Genomic DNA, 21241 nt, shown 5'->3' on the forward strand with positions numbered 1-21241 from the left:
GGGTGTGCCAATTGGTGCTCGTTCATGGGTAAAGGTTGGCCGACTTTAGGCTTTGCTGTGGGGGGAGTCATGCCAGGCTTTTAGATCTTATATGCATATACCCCTGTAGGGAATTCTATTGCGAACACAATGATACCAAAACGAACGACATAGCACGAGAATTAAGGTGAGAAAACTGAAATGAGCATACACATTTCGGGGTCACGCACGCTCGCCCTCACCGCCAGAAGCATGATGGCGAAGTCTGCGGCGCACTTGCGCCGTGCGCAGAAGTGTTAAGCAGTTCCGTTATTTTTTTCCTTCTTTTGTAGTGTCTTCTGCATTCTCTTTCTACATTGGATCTCTTTCTGGATTTTCTCACAGGAACATGTTTCAGACTTTTTATGCTTCAGAAGTCAGTTTTTCTATTCCTTGTGTAGGATTTGTATTACTTAGAACAGTTTCCCATTGAATGTTTGTAAGTTTCCTGTTTATTTTTCCCAGTCTGTCCTTTTATTATTAAAACTGAATTTACTGAATAACCCCTCTTGCTTGATCATTGTTTTAGGTTTATTCTGAGTACTAATGGTAGTTTGCACTTTAATGAGCTTGTGATCTGAGTATGTGGTATCTGAGATCATAATGTCCCTGATTATGTCTTCATTGTTTGTGAAGATCAGAGCTAGAATATTTTTGTTCCTAGTTGGTTCTGATATCTACTGGTTGAATGAAAATTTGTCACAGAGTCTAGGCAGTTCTCTAATCTGTGGTTGGTTATGTCCAGATAGATTTCCTGGTAGAATATAATTGTTTGCTGTTCTCCATCTTAGACTAAGCAGGTTAAAGTCACCTAGGAAGATAATATCAGGTATTGGGTTTGCCAAATTATCAAGGTTATTCTCTATTTGGTTTATCTGTTCTGTGAACTCCTCAGCCATTGCATCTGGCAGTTTGTATATTAGAATATTAACTAAGTTTATATTCTCTATTTTTACTCCCAGTACCTCTACCACCACATTTGTATAGTTAAGGAGCTCCGAGCAAACAAGGTCTTCCCTAATCCCTAATATATTTTCCCTAGTTTGAACTGAGAGAAACATTTACATTAATAACAACAAAAACTAGACTTTATATACCAATCATTACATTCAATATTTCTTCAAATAGCTTACCAGAGATTCCAGAGTAGATGAGTAGCATGTACAAAAGTGTTGGTCATGGGGTCAATGTCCCTCGCCGTAGCTTCCCCAAGGTCTGTGGTTACAGGTGTCCAAACTTCTCTGTACTCTTGAAGCAACTCGGCCAAAGGTGTCAGCACTTCTTGCTGCACCATTGCTTCAACGACGTCATCTGACCCACCAGCACTTATATTTCTGTTGATAAAATAACAGCAATGAACGTAATGAAACGCCTATTTCTTGGAGAGCCCTGGTGACTCCCTGAAACTACTATCACAGATAGAGTACCATTCTACTAGGTTGCATCAGCCCCGGAGTTCAATAGGGCTACTGGCACCAGAACCAGAACCTGGCCCCCCATCCCCCCCCCCCCCTTACAGAGGTGCAAGAAGTGGTGACATTTATTTATGTATGCCACCACCTGGGAATGCAACAGAAAGTCAGCGAGATAAAGCAAACCACTGCTGGCTTCAAACAAGACCATAGCCTTAAGAACCACAAAAGAACTCTCCCAGCAAAGTAAACAAATGCTTGAAATCTCTTCAAACTAGTGCCAGCTTGTTTGCCCACCTCTCCCACTCATTTTTGGGAGGGGGGCAAGGCTCCCAAAAATGATGCCAGTCAACCAGCATCTCCATCCTCAGTTCTATGGTAGATGTAATCAACTCCCTGATGACCACGGGGGTGTCAGGGAGCCACTGAGGCCCACCCAGAAACCAGAATTTCATTACATTCAATGGCAGTTTTCTGGGGGGCAAGTGCCATAGACTTAACACTGTGGAATACCTGCAAAAGATAAGCTTTGGAACAAGCTAATCTTTCTCAGGTGAGGCAAAGGTGAGAGGATCAACCCATAAAGCGTCCACTGAAACAGAATCAGTGGCACAAAGGTAGTAGCCATCGGACACAACACATGATGCACAACAGCTGAACCAAAGAAGCATCAATGACCACAGGACCCATCAGGAAGCCAACCAACTTTTTCTTTGCCTGAGGAGGAGGAGGAGCCGGCTGCGGACAACAAACTGCCCACCATACCCAAAAGAACAAAACCACTGCTTTTCATGCCAATTTTCATGCCAAAACCAATTTTCATTTCACTCCACTGGAGGAAAGCATCTAGCTCAGCCCCCCAACAACTAGAAGCAAGAGAAACAAAAAACAATGACTAAAAGAATAGGACCAAGGTAGTATTGACCCCGAATAACAGATGAAGCAGCTCTGTCAGCACAACACAATAAGAGGTGCTAGTATTTGGCATGAGATGCTAATCAATAAAAAGCCGGGACAGAAAAGGGAGCACCACATGCTCCAAAACTGAAGAACAACAATGAAGAGAAAGAACTCCGCAACCGATGACACAAGGTAGTATGGCACTTGATCAGTGATGATAGCTCCAGGGAGCTCCAATAGAAAGGCAGTCATGAAAGTAGTGCCCCCAAACCTCATACTGTTGCCGCATAGAAGACTGCAGGAGGGTCACCTTCAACAAAGAACAGAGAGGTTCGAACAAGAGAAGAACATCACTGGGCTGACCCTAGGCAAGAGGCAGAGCTTCGGAAAAACACCCGGTTTCGGAGGGGCCAGCATCGATGGTCCATTCCAGGGAGATGACAAGGAACCAGGATAGACCATCTGTAAGAATGTTGGACACTCCCTGGACATGAACGGCATGCTTGAACAAGCCAAACCCTGAGAACTTAGCAGAAGAGCTACCCGAAGCATCCAGCTTCTTAGAGGCAGGAACCAAAGTAAATCCTCTCCCTTCAATGAGATCGGCAGATTCCTCTCTCCCCCTCTCGCATTGTTCAAAAGAGAACTCGATAAGTACCTTCATGAGATACCTAATCAACCAGGTTGTGACTCATGTCAGGCTGTGGGCAGCTGCATCAAACCACCTGGTAGATCAGACAAGCAACCAGGAGGCCTGGTCAGGAGGCTTGGCCCTGGGCTGTGGGGACATTGATCCCTGGAATCTTTGCTCCTGGAATCATTGATCCCAGGAATCCCAGCTACACATGTTGAGCCTGGCCTCACAAGTCGAGCCTGGCCTCGGGCCGGGCTTGGGGAGTAGAAGAACTCCCAGAACCCCATCAACCAGGTATCAACCAGGTACACATTCATGAATACGTCAAACAAGAATGGAGGAAGGCACCAGGGAACCAAGACCTGAAAAACCCCGAAGAGGAAACCAGTGACATAACAGCCGACACAGAGCCAATGGAGCCCACACCCAACAATCACGACAACAGTGAAAGAGGCTGCCCTAGAAATACCAGAACAGATGCCAAAGCCAAATCATGTTCAGAAAAAATGCAGGGCAGGCAAAATTCAGTCACCTGCACAGCTGCACGAGCAACCTCCAAGTCACCTGTGGCAAACTCAACACCAATCAAGAGCCCCAAAATAGGTCCAGCCAAGTCCAAACTCAGGTTGGAACCAACTGGGACTTCTGTTAGTTCACCAGGAACCCGAACCCAGCAAGCAGTTAAAGAACCAGCTCCCTGGCTAGCAGACACATGGGCCAGCTGGGAGCCCACACCAGCCAGTTGTTGAGGTGGGCCTATAACACTCTGATTTAATTCAGTTTATTTATAACACTTTTACTTTAGTTATTTCACCATTCATAACAATCCACCTGGCTATCACCACGGATACTGCCACCAAGTGAGTTGTTACAAATTATGAATAACTTAAAGTTAACTTAAAAATTACATAATGCTACCACAACCTTCACCTTTGATGAGAATCAGTACTTTACGGTGACCGACGGCGAAGGGTACCGGTCACGGGAGAGGTAAAGATGTTAATTACTCTTGGGGGGGTGGGCACCGTACCCAGGCAGTCACTTATTGCGAACTATCCAGGAATATCTACAGTGGCACAGAGGGGAGAGAACACAGTTAACCCCCACTATTCACTGGCATCTAAGTAATTCTTAAACACTTTTGATAATTAAAGACATGAGGAAGATAATTTATAATGTGACAATCGCAACCACAACTTAGGGCCTGCCCACGGGACACTTGGGCCTGCCAACTCTCTATAAATGAATAAGCAAGAACGAATGGACAGTTTAATATTATAAATTTATTTAATTACTTTCAATATGAGAATCCTAATCTATCGTCCTTATCAAGGCAATTAGAATTATCAACACTTGTGATGTTAGAAAATAAGGGACCAGTACTCACTCAAGATACAGTAGTAATTACCTAAGTGTAATTACTAAATGTAGTTACAGGATGAGAGCTACGCACGTGGTGTCCCATCTTCCCAGCACTCTTTGTTATATAACGCTTTTAAATTACTGACGGTTTTGGCCTCCACGACCTTCTCACCTAACTTGTTCCAACCGTTTACCACTCTGTATGCAAAAGTGAATTTTCTTATATTTCTTTGGCATCCTTGTTTAGTTAGTTTAAAACTATGACCTCTTGTTCTTGAAGTTCCAGGTCTCAAGAATTCTTCCATATCAATTTTATCGATTCCTGTTACCATTTTGTATGTAGTGATCATATCGCCTCTGTTTCTTCTATCTTCTAGTTTTGGCACATTTAATGCCTCTAACCTCTTCTCATAGCACTTGTCCTTCAGTTCTGGGAGCCACTTAGTAGCATGTCTTTGCCCCTTTTCCAGTTGATGTGCTGCTTAAGATATGGGCACCACACAACCACTGCATAATCCAGCTTTGGGCCTAACAAAAGTCGTGAACAATTTCTTTAGTATTTCATCATCCATGTATTTAAAAGCAATTCTGAAATTAGAAAGTGTGACATAGGCTCCTCGCACAATATTCTTTAAATGGTCCTCAGGTGATAATTTTCAATCTAGAACCACCCCTAGATCTCTTTCTTTATCAAAATTCTTTAAAGATTTCTCACAAAATTTATAGGTTGTGTGGGGGGGTCTATGTTCTCCTACTCCACATTCCATAACACGGCATTTATTCACATTAAATTCCATTTGCCAAGTGCGGCTCCCTACACTTATTTTGTCCAAGTCTTCTTGAAGGCATGACAATCATTTAAGTTTCTTTTCTTCCCTATTATCTTAGCATCATCACCAAACATGTTCATATAATTCTGTATTCCATCTGGTTGATCATTTATGTAGACAATGAACATTACCGGTGCAAGAACTGAACCCTGTAGTACTCCACTTGTGACATTTCTCCAATCCGATACCTTGCCTCTGATTATTGCCTTCATTTTTCTGTCAGGTAGACAATTTTCCATCCATGTTAGAAGCCTACCTGTCACCCCTCCAATATGTTTCAGTTTCCAGAACAACCTCTTATGTGGAACTCAGTCGAAAGCCTTTTTTAGGTCCAGATAGATGCTGTCAACCTGACTATCTCTTTCCTGTAAAATCTCTGTAGCTCGATCATAGAAACTGAGTAAATTTGTTTAGTCATAGAAAAAAGATCTCCCAGATCAAAAACCACACTGTCTGTTATTACAGAATATTGTTTTTCTCCTAGTGAAAAAACCCATTTAGTTTTAATTATTTTTTCTAATAAATATTTTGACTATTACACTTGTCAATGATACAGGTCTATAATTGAGAGGGTTTTCTCCTCACCTGTGTTGGGTCATTTTGGAATAAGTGACTTCGGGCGATCCAGTCATCTATCTTCTATCTATCCATCTATCCATTGATCCATCCATCCATCCCCCCCTCCCTTCTCCCTCCCTCCCTTCATCCATCCATCGAAGCCACAGTAACGCAACTGGAGGAAGAGACTTGAAAAGCGATCCGATGGTCCCACATGAGGCCCAGCCAGGTCCGAACCGAGGACGAAACCAGATGGGATGTCATCCAAGTTACCAGGAACCCGAACCCAGTAAGCTGGGAAAGAACCACACACTTGACACGCAGACAAGCAGACCGGCTGGGAGTGGGCCCACACCAGCCAGTAATCGAGGTTGGCCAGAACCCAAACCCCAAGCAGACGCAAATGGGTCACCACGACCCAAGTAAGATGCATGAATACACGAGGTGTCAGAGTCAAGCCAAAAGGAAGGCAACGAAAGCGGGAAACCTGCTGCCCCAAAACGAAACCTAACCAGACCCTGAACTCTGGATGAATCGGGACGTGCCAATATGCATCACAGAGATCCAGAGACACCATCCAAGAACCCGGCTTCAAGAAAAGCTGGACCTGGAACAGAGTGGTCATCCGAAAGGAGGGGCAAGGAGTCCAGGGGTTCAGACAGGGACAAGTCCAGAATGAACTGCAAATCCGCATAGTCCCTTTACAGTACGTACTGGAAACAGGCGGGACACCCACCTGAGGGACAGGGTTGTTCCAACCACACCTAAGTGCACCCACTCAAAGATGACCGAACGGAGCGAAGGGGAAGAAGCCTACCCTGCCAGCCCCAAACCCCCCAAAGGAGAAGCCGACCAACACCATCACCACAGGTCGGAGGATACGACCCGAATCGCCCACAAATCGCGGAACCAGGTGAAAGCAAACAGCGTGAGCCTTCCCCTCATCACCTTGTCAACTGAGCGACCAGTGAAAGGGCCAACACCCCCTTACAAGAAGCCGGCAGACGAGCAGAGCTAGCATTGCACTGACCAGACAACGCTGGCCCCGAAGGAAGCGCCAACTCAGAAACTGGCACCAAGGGCCCACCCCGACCAGAGGAACCCCAAGCCCTGGCATGACCCTTTCGAGACGCCCGAAAATGGCCACCCCGGAGAAGCAACAAATCCTACCTAGGACGACAACTAGACAAGGCCGCCTGCAGAAATTGAGTGACAGCAGACTCCGCAAACAGTAACGGGCAAAAAGGGAACAAAAACTTAACACCCAGGGCCCAAGAGAATTCCAAGGAGAAAGCGAGCATGGCCTGGCGACACGCAAGGTAAGAGGCAAAGAAAAGAGAAACTGCCTTTTTTGACAAATTGACAAATACAAATGACAATAATGCCCTCTCCTTATTTCTTCCCAGTGCCAGCATTACGAGTCATATCCACTAACCTTGCAGGTTCCCTGAGATGCAGGGAGTCATTTGATATGACAGGCTACTGGATAGATTACATATTTATGGAGAAATTATAATTTATATGTTTTGCAGGTAGGGGGGGTTATGCCCCTTGCACATACAAAATGGTGATGTCTCTATCATTTTGGCACCTTAAAGTGATGGCGCCAGCAGGCTGGTGATTAGCTGGACGAGGTCGCGTGATGTGTCTCACCAATCAGAGCCTGCCGTAACGTCACCGGGAGACCTGGCCCAGCACTGGTGGAAACGCTGCAGCAGAGCTACACAGACCTTTGACGTGAGCGGAAATGCTCCAGTGAGCTCTCGAGATTGGAGGTTCTGGGAGCCTTGCTCAGTGCATTTTGAGCAGCCATCGCAGTCTACCTTTATTGCAGAGAAAGAAGCAAAGAAGTGCCAAGAACTGGTGGCTATTTGGTTGGTGACGACTCTGAAAGGGCAAGTCTGGGGCCCATGAGTCTGCTCTGGTACATTGTGCAGTGCTGTTGTGACTGGGTCACATCTGCTGAGGTTCTGAAGGGAAGACACCACATCCGGATCCAAGAGAAAACGTCTCATTGAAGGAGTGAGTGTGTGGAAGGCGAAGGCTCAGTGACCACTGGTTGGACCAGCGTGGAAGATCTGAATCAAAGGATTAGGTACGGCAGAGACGAGAATTCTCCACGACACCCGAGGACCTGTGATACACAACCAGAACGTTGAGGAGCAACCTGGGAACTGTGTACCTCCTACCATCAGAGGACAGGTGTCGATGGACAGGAGTGATTAAGGTAGATCATATTTTCCCCCATTGCCTCTTGATGACTAGGCTAGATAGGCCCATCATAAATATATTACCTAGTGTGTTTCTTATTATGTTAGATTAGAGTAGGCTGTAGGTCAGCCAGTATTACTACTGGTGGAGAAGACAGCGTGAGAACGTGCGTGGCAGTGTGGTGGACGTGTGAACGACGTCGACGAAGCCACCCCCCCCCCCTCGAGAGGGTGCAAGTCTCCCATTTAAATCTGCCCAGCTGTCAGAGTTGCCAGAGGCGGCGAGAGGAGAGCTGCCAATGTTCTCCAGATCACCTATTTCATATATTTCCTCATGTGTTATTCCTTATATGATTAACCCTTAGACCGCGCATATTACCACGCATATTGGGGCCTAATAGCAAAAAATATTCAAATTATATACTAATAACTTAAAAATGTTAAACAAATCTCCAACTTATTGGCTTCAGTTTCATCAAAATATTTTCAAAAATTGATTTTAGACAATTTTTTTTAAATAAGAACTTTTTTGATAAAGAGAACAACCCCTAATAACTGGAACTGAAGGAATATGCAATAATAAAGAGATGCAAGCATCTGTCCGATGCTCAAAGAAGAAGAATAGTAGTAGTAAGAAGTGTCCATAAAGTGGATATGCAGTTGGTGCTTTTATATCATTGTTGAGTAATACATAGTAACACAAATAAAAATCAATAACTATGCTAATATGCTTTATTTTGTTATATATCATACAAACACATTGTCCAATGATAATATATGTTACTTTCATCAATGTCCCAAAAATATTTTTTTAGCAAATTTTTTTTTTTTTTAAGATTTTAGTTCTTTATCCTTTGTTTATTATCTGATTTTGTTGTAACCTTTACATCTTGGAAATGCATACGTTTCCCTAAATATGTGAACATAGAATGAAATTGGTCAACAAATAAATCAGTCACAATTCGCAAAACTTGGGACTTTTAATTTTTTTGACTGATTATTTCTCCGATTTCAAACTCTACAGTATTTTCTTTGTCTCTTTAGGTTGTTTTGATGATTAGGGGACCATATTAGGGGTTTTTCCACTTATACAATGTAACCCTAAATATATCCCCTAAATCATTATAATTATTGTAATTATCCTATATTTTTTTTTTTTTTTTTTGGAGGGGGGGGTTCTTGACTTCATTTCAACACATATTGACTTACAACTTTCACACATTTGAGTACAAATGCCAAACAACGTTTATTAAAACATACAAATAAATTAACGAATTAAAACTACCTTTATTCACTGTTGATAATTTAAACTCAATTATCTCTGAAACTAGAGTTTCAACTTAAGTGGCTTCTAAAATTCCAGTTTTTGATCGATTCTCACTATTTTGACATGTTGTGTGCTCAGCTGTCTGTTCTACAATCCTTCAGAACGGAATTTTCATAAACTTTATACATTTGGAGTTATATTTTTTTTGGTCTAAATTTGCTGTGTATTTCAAATGCCCTATTGACAATTTTGTTTACAGTAAACTGTACTGAAAACCTATATTCTAATTTGATGAAAATGAAGATCATATGCTATTCTGAGAGAATAATAACATTAAATGAACAATTGGTGATACAGGTAGTTCATATTTTTTATTCTGAATTGAAAATCTGAAATTTTCAATATTCAATTTTAAAACTAATTTTGATTCTCTTGTTTTTCAAGTTAGGCTGTGATCATTTAGACAAAGTTGGAGCATTTACCTAGTTGATTATGCAAAAAAAATGGAAGGTGTTTGTGCAAGTTTTAAAAACTTATGTTAAATTATTTTATGTCAGATCATATGTGTATGTACTGTATTGTGCAGTCTAAGGGTTAACGTATTTTCACATTGTAAACTTCATATTATTTTAATGATGTGTTTATGTGCGCCCTCCATCTCTCTTTGAGCATTAGTAAGTGATACTGTTGCACCACAATATGATCAGTATTATTTTTATATGGAAAATATCATAGTGACTGGCAGTATTTAAGTAGCACTTATATTTATGGAAACATGCCCTAGGCTGGCAATAATGATTCAACACTGTAATAGTGGTAACATATCACTGTCTGATGACACCGAGTTTAACCACTGAACTGCATTGCTGTGGTGCAGAGTTACAAACCCAGCTGGTGACCTTATGAATAGTTGAGCGACACAGGTGTGGACAAGTAACCTGTGACCCCATTGTAACGGCGGACAAGACTCAGAGGAAGTGCTGTAGCCGCATGAAGCGACGTCTTGATGTTAATACCGAGTCTTCCTTCACTCTGCCATGGCACAAGGCTGGAATCGTTAGCAGCGGTTTCACCCGTGGTTTGACTGAAGGGTTCCTAGGGCGATCAGTGGCACCCAGGTGAGTGGGAGCAAAGACCTGTGGTGGTGGGAATGGTATGGTCTTCATCTTAGGTACTGATACAGACCAGTAAGGAACCTCCACCACTCCCTTGTAACAATACACTAAAAGGTTTAAGGGGGCGTCATTTAAAAAAAAATTGACAAAATCGAATATTTCTGAAAAATTTCTAAAAAATTGTGTTGCCAATTGTGTGTCCACGGTGTTGCCAGAACAAGGTTCTGGCAACACCGTGGTACAAACCGTTTTATGTTATGATAAAATATAACGTAATTAGAGTAATTTTCCCAGCCGCAATTGTCCCCAATCCGATCGTCGCGGCTTGGGTGCGCTGTAGGGTGTTGCGTCACACGTTATAAACGTTTATTATTTCGTAATAGCATGGAAAATAGCTTGTTATGCATAAACAAATTATAAACTTGCTCATTGGCAACAGTCTCAAGAGAGAGGAGGGGGAGGTTGAGCTGAGTCAGTCACACATTGTATCTCCCTGCTGGTTGAGCTATTGTTCACGCGGTCTCGCTGGAATATCGCATTTTTGTGGCATCTACTGCACAATGGGGCTCGTGTCGAACAAAACGAAAACTCTAAGAGCCAGAGGCACACACGCTAACCTTGTAAAGCTGCAGCGGAAAGCCGCTTTGCTGCAAAACCAAATTCTGATGAGAGAAGATAGAGGTGTCCTTTCTGTGAGGAGCGTGTCGCCGGCCGCTACCTCACTACACACACTCCCACCCTTCCCCACACCACCAACTGCTCCAGATGATGCACACACCACTCTTGATATTTAATTTACAGCTCCAAATGTTGCACACATGTATCAACATGTTAAACAAGCTACGAGGATGAGGAAAGGGGACGTACCCTCCATGCTAGATTTGATATTTACCAGGAAGGAGAAAGAGATATTTGACATTCAGTACCTTCCTCCCTTGAGTAAAAGTGACCATGTCTTTTTGGGAATAAAGTATGCAATGCGTTATAATCTGGAAGAAAATAAGGAGGTTGAAGCAGTTAAAAAAACTGACTTAGAAACCTTAGAAAATTTTTTAGTGAGTATAATTGAACAGACTTGTTGGTAAGCAAGGAAGTAAATGAGATGTATGTCAAGTTTTGTGAAATAGAAATACTAGTATATGATAAAGGCACAAAAAACTTTATACCAAAGCAGAGATGCAGAACTAGGAAACAGGATTGGTTCGACAGAAATTGCGAGAGGGCCAGAGACCCAAAAGACACAAAAATGGAATCAATATAGGAAGAGGCCAACCCCCAAACATACCAGCGATACAAAGATGCGAGATACAACTACACGTCATTGAGGAGAGAGGCAGAAAAAAATTTTGAAAAAGGGATTGCAGACAAATGTAAAACAGAACCAGGTCAATTCTATAAATTCATAAACAACAAATTGCAGGTAAAGGATAATATTCAGAGGTTGAAAATGGGAAATAGATTCACGGAAAATGAAAAAGAAATGTGTGAAACATTAAACAAAAAGTTCCAAAGTGTGTTTGTACAAAATGAAATCTTCAGGGAACCAGACACAATAGGAATTCCAGAGAACAACATAGAGCACATAGAGGTGTCTAGAGATGAAGTTGAAAAAATGCTCAAGGAGCTAAGTAAGAACAAAGCAGTTGGTCCAGATGGAGTTTCACCATGGGTTCTGAGAGAATGTGCACCTGAGCTCAGCATTCCACTTCAACTGATTTTTCAGGCATCCCTGTGTAAAGGAGTTGTAGTTGATGTGTGGGAAAAAGGCTAACATCGTTCCAATCTACAAAAGTGGCAGCAGGGAAGACCCCCTCAATTATAGACCTGTATTATTGACAAGTGTAATTGTCAAAATATTGGAAAAAATAATTAAAACTAAATAGGTAGAACACCTGGAGAAAAACAATATAATTTCAGACAGACAGTATGATTTTCGCTCTGGAAGATCCTGTGTAACATATTTACTCAGTTTCTATGATTGAGCCACAGAGATTTTTCAGGAAAGAGATGGTTGGGTTGACTGCATTTATCTGGACCTAAAAAAAACAGCGTTGAATGTAATGAAACGCTATTTTCTGGGTGAGACCCGGAGGCTCCCCGGAGCTTTACCGGCTGATATGCTAATGTCAGACTTTGGCATCAGTCATGTGTATGGAGTTCTAGGGCCTACCGGGGACCACGAGCCAGAACCTGGCCCCCTCAGAGAGGCAAGGGAAGCAATGGCCTATAGAAACCCCCGTGTGGTTGGAAGTATTCTATGTCTGCCATCGACCGGGTCAAGCATCCAGAAAGGTAAGCATTCCAAAACAAACCCCTATTCTGGTGAAAATTGCTACCTAAGCCGAACAGTGGATAGAACTCTTCAACAGAAAACAAGGAAACTAGTATGACGTCATACGTCACCGCGCCGCTGTCTGCGCAGCTCCCCCCTCCCCGGGAGGGGGAAGGGGGAGCCCCAGACCTCCCACGCCGGCTATCCACCCATCAGTTCTGAGGCTGGATGTCAAAACACGCGAAAAAACGCCGACCGGAGGGAGGGAGGGAGGGTTGCCGGGGAGCCTCCGGGTCTCACCCAGAAAATGGCGTTTCATTACATTCAACGCTGGTTTTCTGGGGGGAGCCCCATCGGCTCCCCGGAGCTAACTACCCACAGAGGAAGGTCAAAGGGACAAAACCGGGAGGCGGACACCACGCACCCCCCAAGGAGGTGAGACAACCGGCAGCAAATGCCAACCCAAGGCGCCACAGCCCCGAAAATCCCGGGAACAACACGAGAACCACGAGCAGCAAGGCCCCTGCACGAACACCAAAAATCCATGCCCGAAAGACTGCAAGGCCACGTCGCCCAGACGGCAGCGAGAGCAGCGAAGCCACGAACGCCACAGGCATGAGGGAAGAACACAGGCAGCGTAGCCGCAAGAACACGGCTGACCACCCGGGACACCATCACCCACGAACCGGGAAGAACAGAACCGGATCAACGCAAAACGCGCTCCGGACCCAAACGCCGTGGCACACCAACAACAGCGGAGGGCCGCCACTGAACACAAAAACGACACACCCCCGGCCCGACCAACAAAGCACCAACAAACCCTGGACCCCTCCAGAACGCAGCAGCCCCACCCCGCGCCAGAAAAGATGGAGACTGCTGCCATCAAACAACCAAAACGCTAAAACCGAAGGAGCAAGAAAACTCAGCGAACCGACCCCCCGAGGCAAAGGCCCAAAGGAAAGAGCCGACGAAAAAACACACCGGAACCGAAGGGGCACTACCAACCGAGAAGACAGAGCACGCTGACCAGAGACCAGGATGGTGCAAGCGGCGCACGAACAGGCCGGAGGTGAAACGACGCACAAGACAGCTGACTAACGGTGCAGAAGCAACACCAAGACCGAAAGCAAGCTGAAGCGGCTCCGCCTGCGCCGCACGAAAAGAGGCGACAGTATGTGGCAAGACAACGGCCTCCAACCCCCACTAGAAAACCAAGCCGAGAGTAAACCAAGCCAACAAGAGTAACCACCTAAGAAGGGACAGGAAAAGGAAGGACCGCCAAAATACCCATACTGCCGCCAAGAGAAGCACGCAGGTGGGACACCTACCACGAAACCACCCGACCACCAACCGGAGGCAAGACCACAAGGCAGAACATAAGCAGCCCCGACAAGGCCCCCCCCGAGCCCAGGAAAAAGGCGGAGCCGCGAGAAGATCTCTGGCGCGACCACCGAAACCCAGGCGGCACAAGGAGATGGAACGTCTGCCGAAAAGAAAAACTCCCCAAGCATGCAAGCCCGCCAGGAGTTCAGAAACGACGGGTCCGACGCGAGACATCGCAAGAACCCCCCCCCCCAAAAAAAAAAACGGCAGGGCAAGCTAGGAAAACCAAAGAAGGCGGAAGGGTCGCCGCCAGAACAGGACCCGAACCAAGGGGCACGAACAACTGCAATAGACCGAGACAAAGAAGCACATCACAGGACACAGGCTGACCAACGCCTAAGAACACACGCAGAACATCCCTGCTGCAGAGGAGGCAGGAAGAAAGAGCAGAAGCACAAAAAACCCCAGGAGAACAACCAGGGGTGGACAATCAGGCAGGGACAAAAACCGCACGCAATCCCCAGGCACAAAACGGCAGCAAAGTGCCACTCCACAACCGGACACAGGAACAAGGACACGCCACCATGAAACACGGTACCAATGCACACGTGCAGCAGCAGCAGCAAACAGGCACCACTGCAACATGCAACATGTAAATAGCAACTCCCCTCTGCAAAGGCAGAGAACGGAGCAGGCAGACCCCAGACAGGGCCAACGGAGACACGACAAAAACCTTGCAGGCCCAGAAACCTGCACCAGGCGACCGACGGCGGAGAAACCCCGCTCGATACCTGCTGGATGAGGTACTGGGAGCTCTTTTACACCTGGAGCCCGGCCCAAGGTCAGGCCAGACCGGCCAGAGGATGGCCCACCAGGTAGCTGCTAGGAGCAGTCCACCGGCCCACATACCCCCACAACCAGGACGGGCCGGAACGGCCATACGAAAACAGGCCAGTGCGCCCTGGAACTCCACGGACGAACCAGCAAGAAGGCTTATGCTCGCAAGTAGGTCGTGTAACAAGCACAGACCACTGAAGGTAATACAGTGTTCCCCAAAAGTGCCAATAGCACCACTGCACTCCACTGGTACTATCCCGCAAGTTCTACCAGATAGGCGGGACCCAAGAGCCAGAGCTCAAATCCTGCAAGTACAGCCAGGAGCCTCACCAGGTGAGTACAGAACCAACCCTACAACCCCCCACACCTCACAACATTAAAAAAGGAGGGTCCCCTGAATGACTCCAGCATGGGTTGGACATGCACATGAGGGGGGACAGGAAGGAGTGATAAAGGGACAGTCACTGGTGTGCGAACGGTCTCAGTCGTACAAAAATATACCTAAATAAAGACAGGTATATAAACACCGCCGCAACCAGCGCCCGGCCAAAAGACGCCAGACTGCAGAAACTCACCTGGCGAATGGTGGCACAAACTTGACACGACTCAACCGTGCCCAGAAGAACTTGGGAGCACCGCCAGGTGAAGACGCCAGAGCCGGACCCTGCCGGACCCGCAGGAGAACAGGGAGAGGCGAAGGAGGCGGTCCACACCCATGACACACGGAAAACCGCGGTGTCCTCCCCACAACTGGGAACCAGGACACCCCCGGCGCGAAGGGGCACATACCGCAGCCAGGGAGAAGAACGATAGGCGAAGCACTGTAGCAAAAAAGGGCGCAAAACCCCAGCACTGAAACACCGCCCAGACCAAAACAAACTCCACGGCGCATGCGCATAACACGCTGGCCGAACTGCACACCCTCCCTGCGGGAAGGCGCCAGCCAGGACTACTGCACGAGAAAAGGAGCCAAAAGAGGAAGCAGGAACAAAAAACCGGCCAAAGAAGCAAAGAGCCCAAAAAGGAACCCAACCGGGCGACAAGTAGCCCAACCGGGCGACAAGTAGCCCAACCGGGCGACAAGTAGCCCAACCGGGCGACAAGTAGCCCAACCGGGCGACAAGTAGCCCAACAGGGCGACAAGTACGAGGAGCCGACAGACGTTCCAATAATGCGGGAAGTAGCGAAAAACCTTCCCATACCCTCGAGAACACAGAAGCCAACACTAGTCCCGAAGGCACACGAAGGCGCAGGCGCACCCGAGATCAGAAGTCATGCAGAACCCCATCGAACGGGGAAACATGACAAAAACACCGTCCCAAAAAGGGGGGGAGGAAGCATCCACTCACAGGACGGAACCAACCGACTCAAAGGCCAAGGAACCGGGGAGGGGCCGACGTCCAACAGCACGTACGGCAAGTGGGGAGGAAAGACCCCACTCCGCGTAACCACAAGCCCCGCCTAGAGGGGGATAAAAACCCCCACGGGGTCTAACGGGGCCAAGGCCCCCCCAAGTCAGCCCCTCCCCAGCCCCGGGAACCTACACGACAGGCCCCGGGGTCGAGCCGTTCCCCCAAAGCCCCGGCCGTACCAGAAAACCGGGGCAGCCGTGAAAACACTAAGGAAGGGAGCCCACTGGCAGACTCATACAACACGGCTGGAGGAACAGGCCCAAATGCCCCCATCACTACCCCGGAAGGGGAATTCCCCGAGACTGCCCGAGTCTCAACACCACCAAAAACCCCGCCCCGAACCTACAGACGGTAAGGAACCGGATGCAGGCAGGAAGGGTGAACCAGGGGAAAGACAAGGGGGCATGGATGGAACCGAAGCAACCAACACCCCCAAGTCCCAAAACGAACTACAACGGGGCAGCCCCGGGGCTCCCGGGGAGGAAACCACGAGAACGTTGCCACCACCAAGGCTCAAGTGCAACGCCCCTGCTGCCCGCACCCGCTTTGTTAGCACAACCAGGTAACCGAGCCACAACTAGCAACCAAACTCGCAGGACTCCGGGTCGAAGGTGTCACCGACCCCACAGGCAGCGGACGGAGGCAAAACAGAGAGTCACCCAGAGACAAAAGGTGAGAGCAACCCTCAAACTCGCTGGAAGCGAGGGGGGGGACTCTGGGGTCACATCCATCGGACCCGCGCGCCCATAGGGGTTTCCCAGGGTCCCGAGCGTTTACTTTAAGAGGACTCGCGCTCAGGTAATCCCAGGCAGGGTACTGCTAACCGGCACCCAAAGCTACCAAACAACTTTTTAAGAGCTGAACCCCCGGCACGTGTACACTCACGGGGACCTAGCAGGGGGTACCACCAGAAAATACTCAGAACACAAGGGACACAAGGGGCAAGAACGAAGGCAGACCCCCCCCACCAGGTAGATAAACAAAAAGAAAAAGAAAACCCCCCAAGAGGACAGCGTACCCAAGCGGAACAGAGCCGGCCGCTATGATTGGTAAAGACAAGCTGCACAGTACCCCGCGCCCCACCAGTGCAAACACTGCCCCGTACTCTAAGGCGAACAAGGGAGACAGAACACCCGAGCACACAAAGAGCGGCCGAAAACCAAGCAGTAAACGGCCAAGCAGGGGCAGGACCCAAGGAACTTGTGGAAGGTGGCCCCAAGCCCCAAGGGCAGTACTTACAGGGCACCTAGGGAAGGGAACCCTAGGCGCATGCAGCCCGAGTACTGAAGAATCACTCCCGGCTCACGCACCACCTAGAAAACAGACACCACACTCTAGGTAGAGTGCTGAAACAACCACTGGAGCCGGAGCACATAACCTTTGCCTATAGCATCAGCCGAAGAACTGATGGGTGGATAGCCGGCGTGGGAGGTCTGGGGCTCCCCCTTCCCCCTCCCGGGGAGGGGGGAGCTGCGCAGACAGCGGCGCGGTGACGTATGACGTCATACTAGTTTCCTTGTTTTCTGTTGAAGAGTTCTATCCACTGTTCGGCTTAGGTAGCAATTTTCACCAGAATAGGGGTTTGTTTTGGAATGCTTACCTTTCTGGATGCTTGACCCGGTCGATGGCAGACATAGAATGCTTCCAACCACACGGGGGTTTCTATAGGCCATTGCTCCCCTTGCCTCTCTGAGGGGGCCAGGTTCTGGCTCGTGGTCCCCGGTAGGCCCTAGAACTCCATACACATGACTGATGCCAAAGTCTGACATTAGCATATCAGCCGATAAAGCTCCGGGGAGCCGACGGGGCTCCCCCCAGAAAAAAGACTTTTGACAGGGTTCTACATAAGAGGTTGTTCTGAAAACTGGAACATATTAGAGGGGTGACAGGTAAGCTTCTAACATTGATGAAAAATTTCCTGATAGAAAAATGAGGGCCGTAATCAGAGGCAATGTATCGGTTTGGAGGAGTGTCACAAGTGGAGTACCACAGGGTTCAGTTCTTGCACCGGTAACGTTCATTGTCTACATAAATGATCTACCAGATGGCATACAGAATTATATGAACATGTTTCCTGATGATGCTAAGATAATAGGGAAGATAAGAAACCTAGATGATTGTCATGCCCTTCAAGATGACCTGGACAAAATAAGTATATGGAGCAACATTTGGCAAATGGAATTTAATGTGAATAAATGCCCTGTTATGGAATGTGGAACTGGAGAAAATAGACCCCACACAACCAATAAATTATGTGAGATATCTTTAAAGAATTCTAACAAAGAACAGGATCTAGGGGTGGTTCTAGATAGAAAAACTGAGGACCACATTAAGAACATTGTGCGAGGAGCCCATGCTATACTTTCTAACTTCAGAATTGCTTTTAAATACATGGATGGAGAAATACGAAAGAAATTGTTCACGACTTTTGTTAGACCAGCCGGTCGGCCGAGCAGACAGCACACGGGACTTGTGATCCTGTGGTCCTGGGTTCGATTCCAGGCGCCGGCGAGAAACAATGGGCAGAGTTTCTTTCACCCTATGCCCCTGTTACCTAGCAGTAAAATAGGTACCTGGGTGTTAGTCAGCTGTCACGGGCTGCTTCCTGGGGGTGGAGGCCTGGTCGAGGACCGGGCCGCGGGGACACTAAAGCCCCGAAATCATCTCAAGATAACCTCAAGATAGACCAAAGCTGGAATATGCAGCGGTTGCATGGTGCCCATATCTTAAGAAGCACATCAACAAACTGGAAAAGGTGCAACGACATGCCACTAAGTGGCTCCCAGAACTGAAGAGCAAGAGCTACGAGGAGAGGTTAGAGGCATTAACCCTTTAACTGCACAACGTGCCTGCAGGCCCAGGCTTCAGGTGCGCAACGCGCCTCTGGGTATTTGTATTTTTCACTTTCCATTCAAAACTCCTGCGGCTACATAGGGTTCACATCAGCTTCCTCAGGGCTCTTGTAAACAGACGCCATCTTTAAAAAAAATCGTGGTCCACATTCCCAGGTGTGGGAGCCTAAGTAGTGTGTGAGCAACCAAGGCTGGCGCTCGCAGCATGAGCGCACAGCACTACTGGTCAGCGTGTGACCACAGCATCGCCTAATAATGTCATAATATATAACTTGCATTATTTAACCCTGATAGTATTATAGAAGAGCCTGAGTGTGATAATGACTGGGTACAATGTTCAAATATCAGTGATTCAATGCTGTTCACGATGTTCACAGTGCTAGCCACAGCACCACAGCATTATTTCGTCCATCTAGGAATCTTCAAACGACTTTTTAGGTTCCTTTTCAAAATAAACTTGTGGTCAATTATTCATTTACAGGAATTAGTGATCAGGATTGTGATTATAATTAGCGTTGAGCATAGTATTGTGGAAGGAGGAATTTTGGTGAGGGAGGGAGAGAATTGTGGTACCCTCACTGTGTGGCAGCCACTCTTGTTTTGCTCACCATACTAGCTTCGTGGTTCGCTATGGGGAACACACATGTACATGGGTATATACAGTGTGTGTATGTATATAGCGTAATAACAGCAACAGGTGTATGTTGAGAGGACCTTACCTTGAGGTTACCTTGAGGTGCTTCCGGGGCTTAGTGTCCCCGCGGCCCGGTTGTCGACCAGGCCTCCTGGTTGCTGAACTGATCAACCAGGCTGTTAGATGCGGCTGCTCGCAGCCTGACGTATGAGACACAGCCTGGTTGATCAGGTATCCTTTGGAGGTGCTTATCCAGTTCTCTCTTGAACACTGTGAGGGGTCGGCCAGTTATGCCCCTTATGTGTAGTGGAAGCGTGTTGAACAGTCTCGGGCCTCTGATGTTGACAGAGTTCTCTCTCAGAGTACTTGTTGCACCTCTGCTTTTTAACGGGGGTATTCTGCACATCCTGCCATGTCTTCTGGTCTCATGTGATGTTATTTCTGTGTGCAGGTTTGGGACCAGCCCCTCAATTATTTTCCACGTGTAAATTATTATGTATCTCTCCCGCCTGTGCTCAAGGGAGTACAGATTTAGGCTCTTTAGTCGGTCCCAGTAATTTAGATGTTTTACTGAGTGGATTCTAGCAGTAAAGGATCTCTGCACACTCTCCAGGTCAGCAATTTCTCCAGCTTTGAAAGGGGCTGTCATTGTGCAGCAGTACTCCACACTAGAGAGCACAAGCGTTGCTAAGAGTACAAGGAGCACAAGGAGCTAAGAACATAAGAACAAAGGTAACTGCAGAAGGCCTATTGGCCCATACGAGGCAGCTGCTATTGGCCCATACGAGGCAGCTGCTATTGGCCCATACGAGGCAGCTCCTATTGGCCCATACGAGGCAGCTCCGATTGGACATACGAGGCAGCTCCTATTGGCCCATACGAGGCAGCTCCTATTGGCCCATTCGAGGCAGCTCCTATTGGCCCATACGAGGTAGCTGCTATTGGCCCATACGAGGCAGTTGCTATTGGCCCATACGAGGCTGCTGATATGGGCCCATACGAGGGAGCTGCTATTGGCCCATACGCGGCAGAGCCTATTGGCCCATACAAGGCAGCTCCTATTGGCCCATACGAAGCAGCTGCTACGCGATGTTCTGAATGTGTTGATGGTAAATGTATATAGTGTGTGACAGTGTATAGTGTGTACATATGTTGTAAATATACATAAATGAACATGAAACATTGGTGTGAATAACTGTATGATGGGAGGGGCAAAGTTGGTGAATACAATGTTGGTGGAGTGAGGGAGGGCTGGCTGGGTGTGACAGCTCTCACTCGCGGTGTTCTGAATGTGTTGATGGTGAATGTATATAGTGTGTGACAGTGTATAGTCTGTAAATAGATTGTATATATACATAAATTAGCATGATACATGGTAAATATGTGCAACATATGTGTACACAAGTGTCATGCACGTAACACAGTGTCCTTGGACAGTACGGATGTTTTACTGCCATAATATAGTGTACGTATTCATTATACAAAGGATTAGTGTATAAAAACAAAAAAAATGTATTTGGAACTGTGCGCAAAAAATGAACAATATATATATTCGCAGCAACTCGCGCGCCCTGCCCTGGGCGCCCCACCGGCCCCGAGAGCTTA

General features: G+C 47.1%; 1 protein-coding gene across 4 annotated transcripts in view; it reads right to left on the bottom strand.

The window, feature by feature from the left end:
* Positions 1–21241, bottom strand: part of LOC123760113 (HEAT repeat-containing protein 3) — a 237276-nt gene that overhangs the window by 180210 nt on the left and 35825 nt on the right. For all 4 annotated transcript variants that reach the window (XM_069325425.1, XM_045745599.2, XM_045745596.2 and 1 more), the window contains exon 3: positions 1152–1352. In XM_069325425.1, coding sequence (XP_069181526.1) covers positions 1152–1352 — 201 coding nt within the window. The remainder of the gene's footprint in view (positions 1–1151; positions 1353–21241) is intronic.

Source organism: Procambarus clarkii, chromosome 16 (assembly GCF_040958095.1).
Source record: "Procambarus clarkii isolate CNS0578487 chromosome 16, FALCON_Pclarkii_2.0, whole genome shotgun sequence".
Taxonomy (NCBI): domain Eukaryota; kingdom Metazoa; phylum Arthropoda; class Malacostraca; order Decapoda; family Cambaridae; genus Procambarus; species Procambarus clarkii.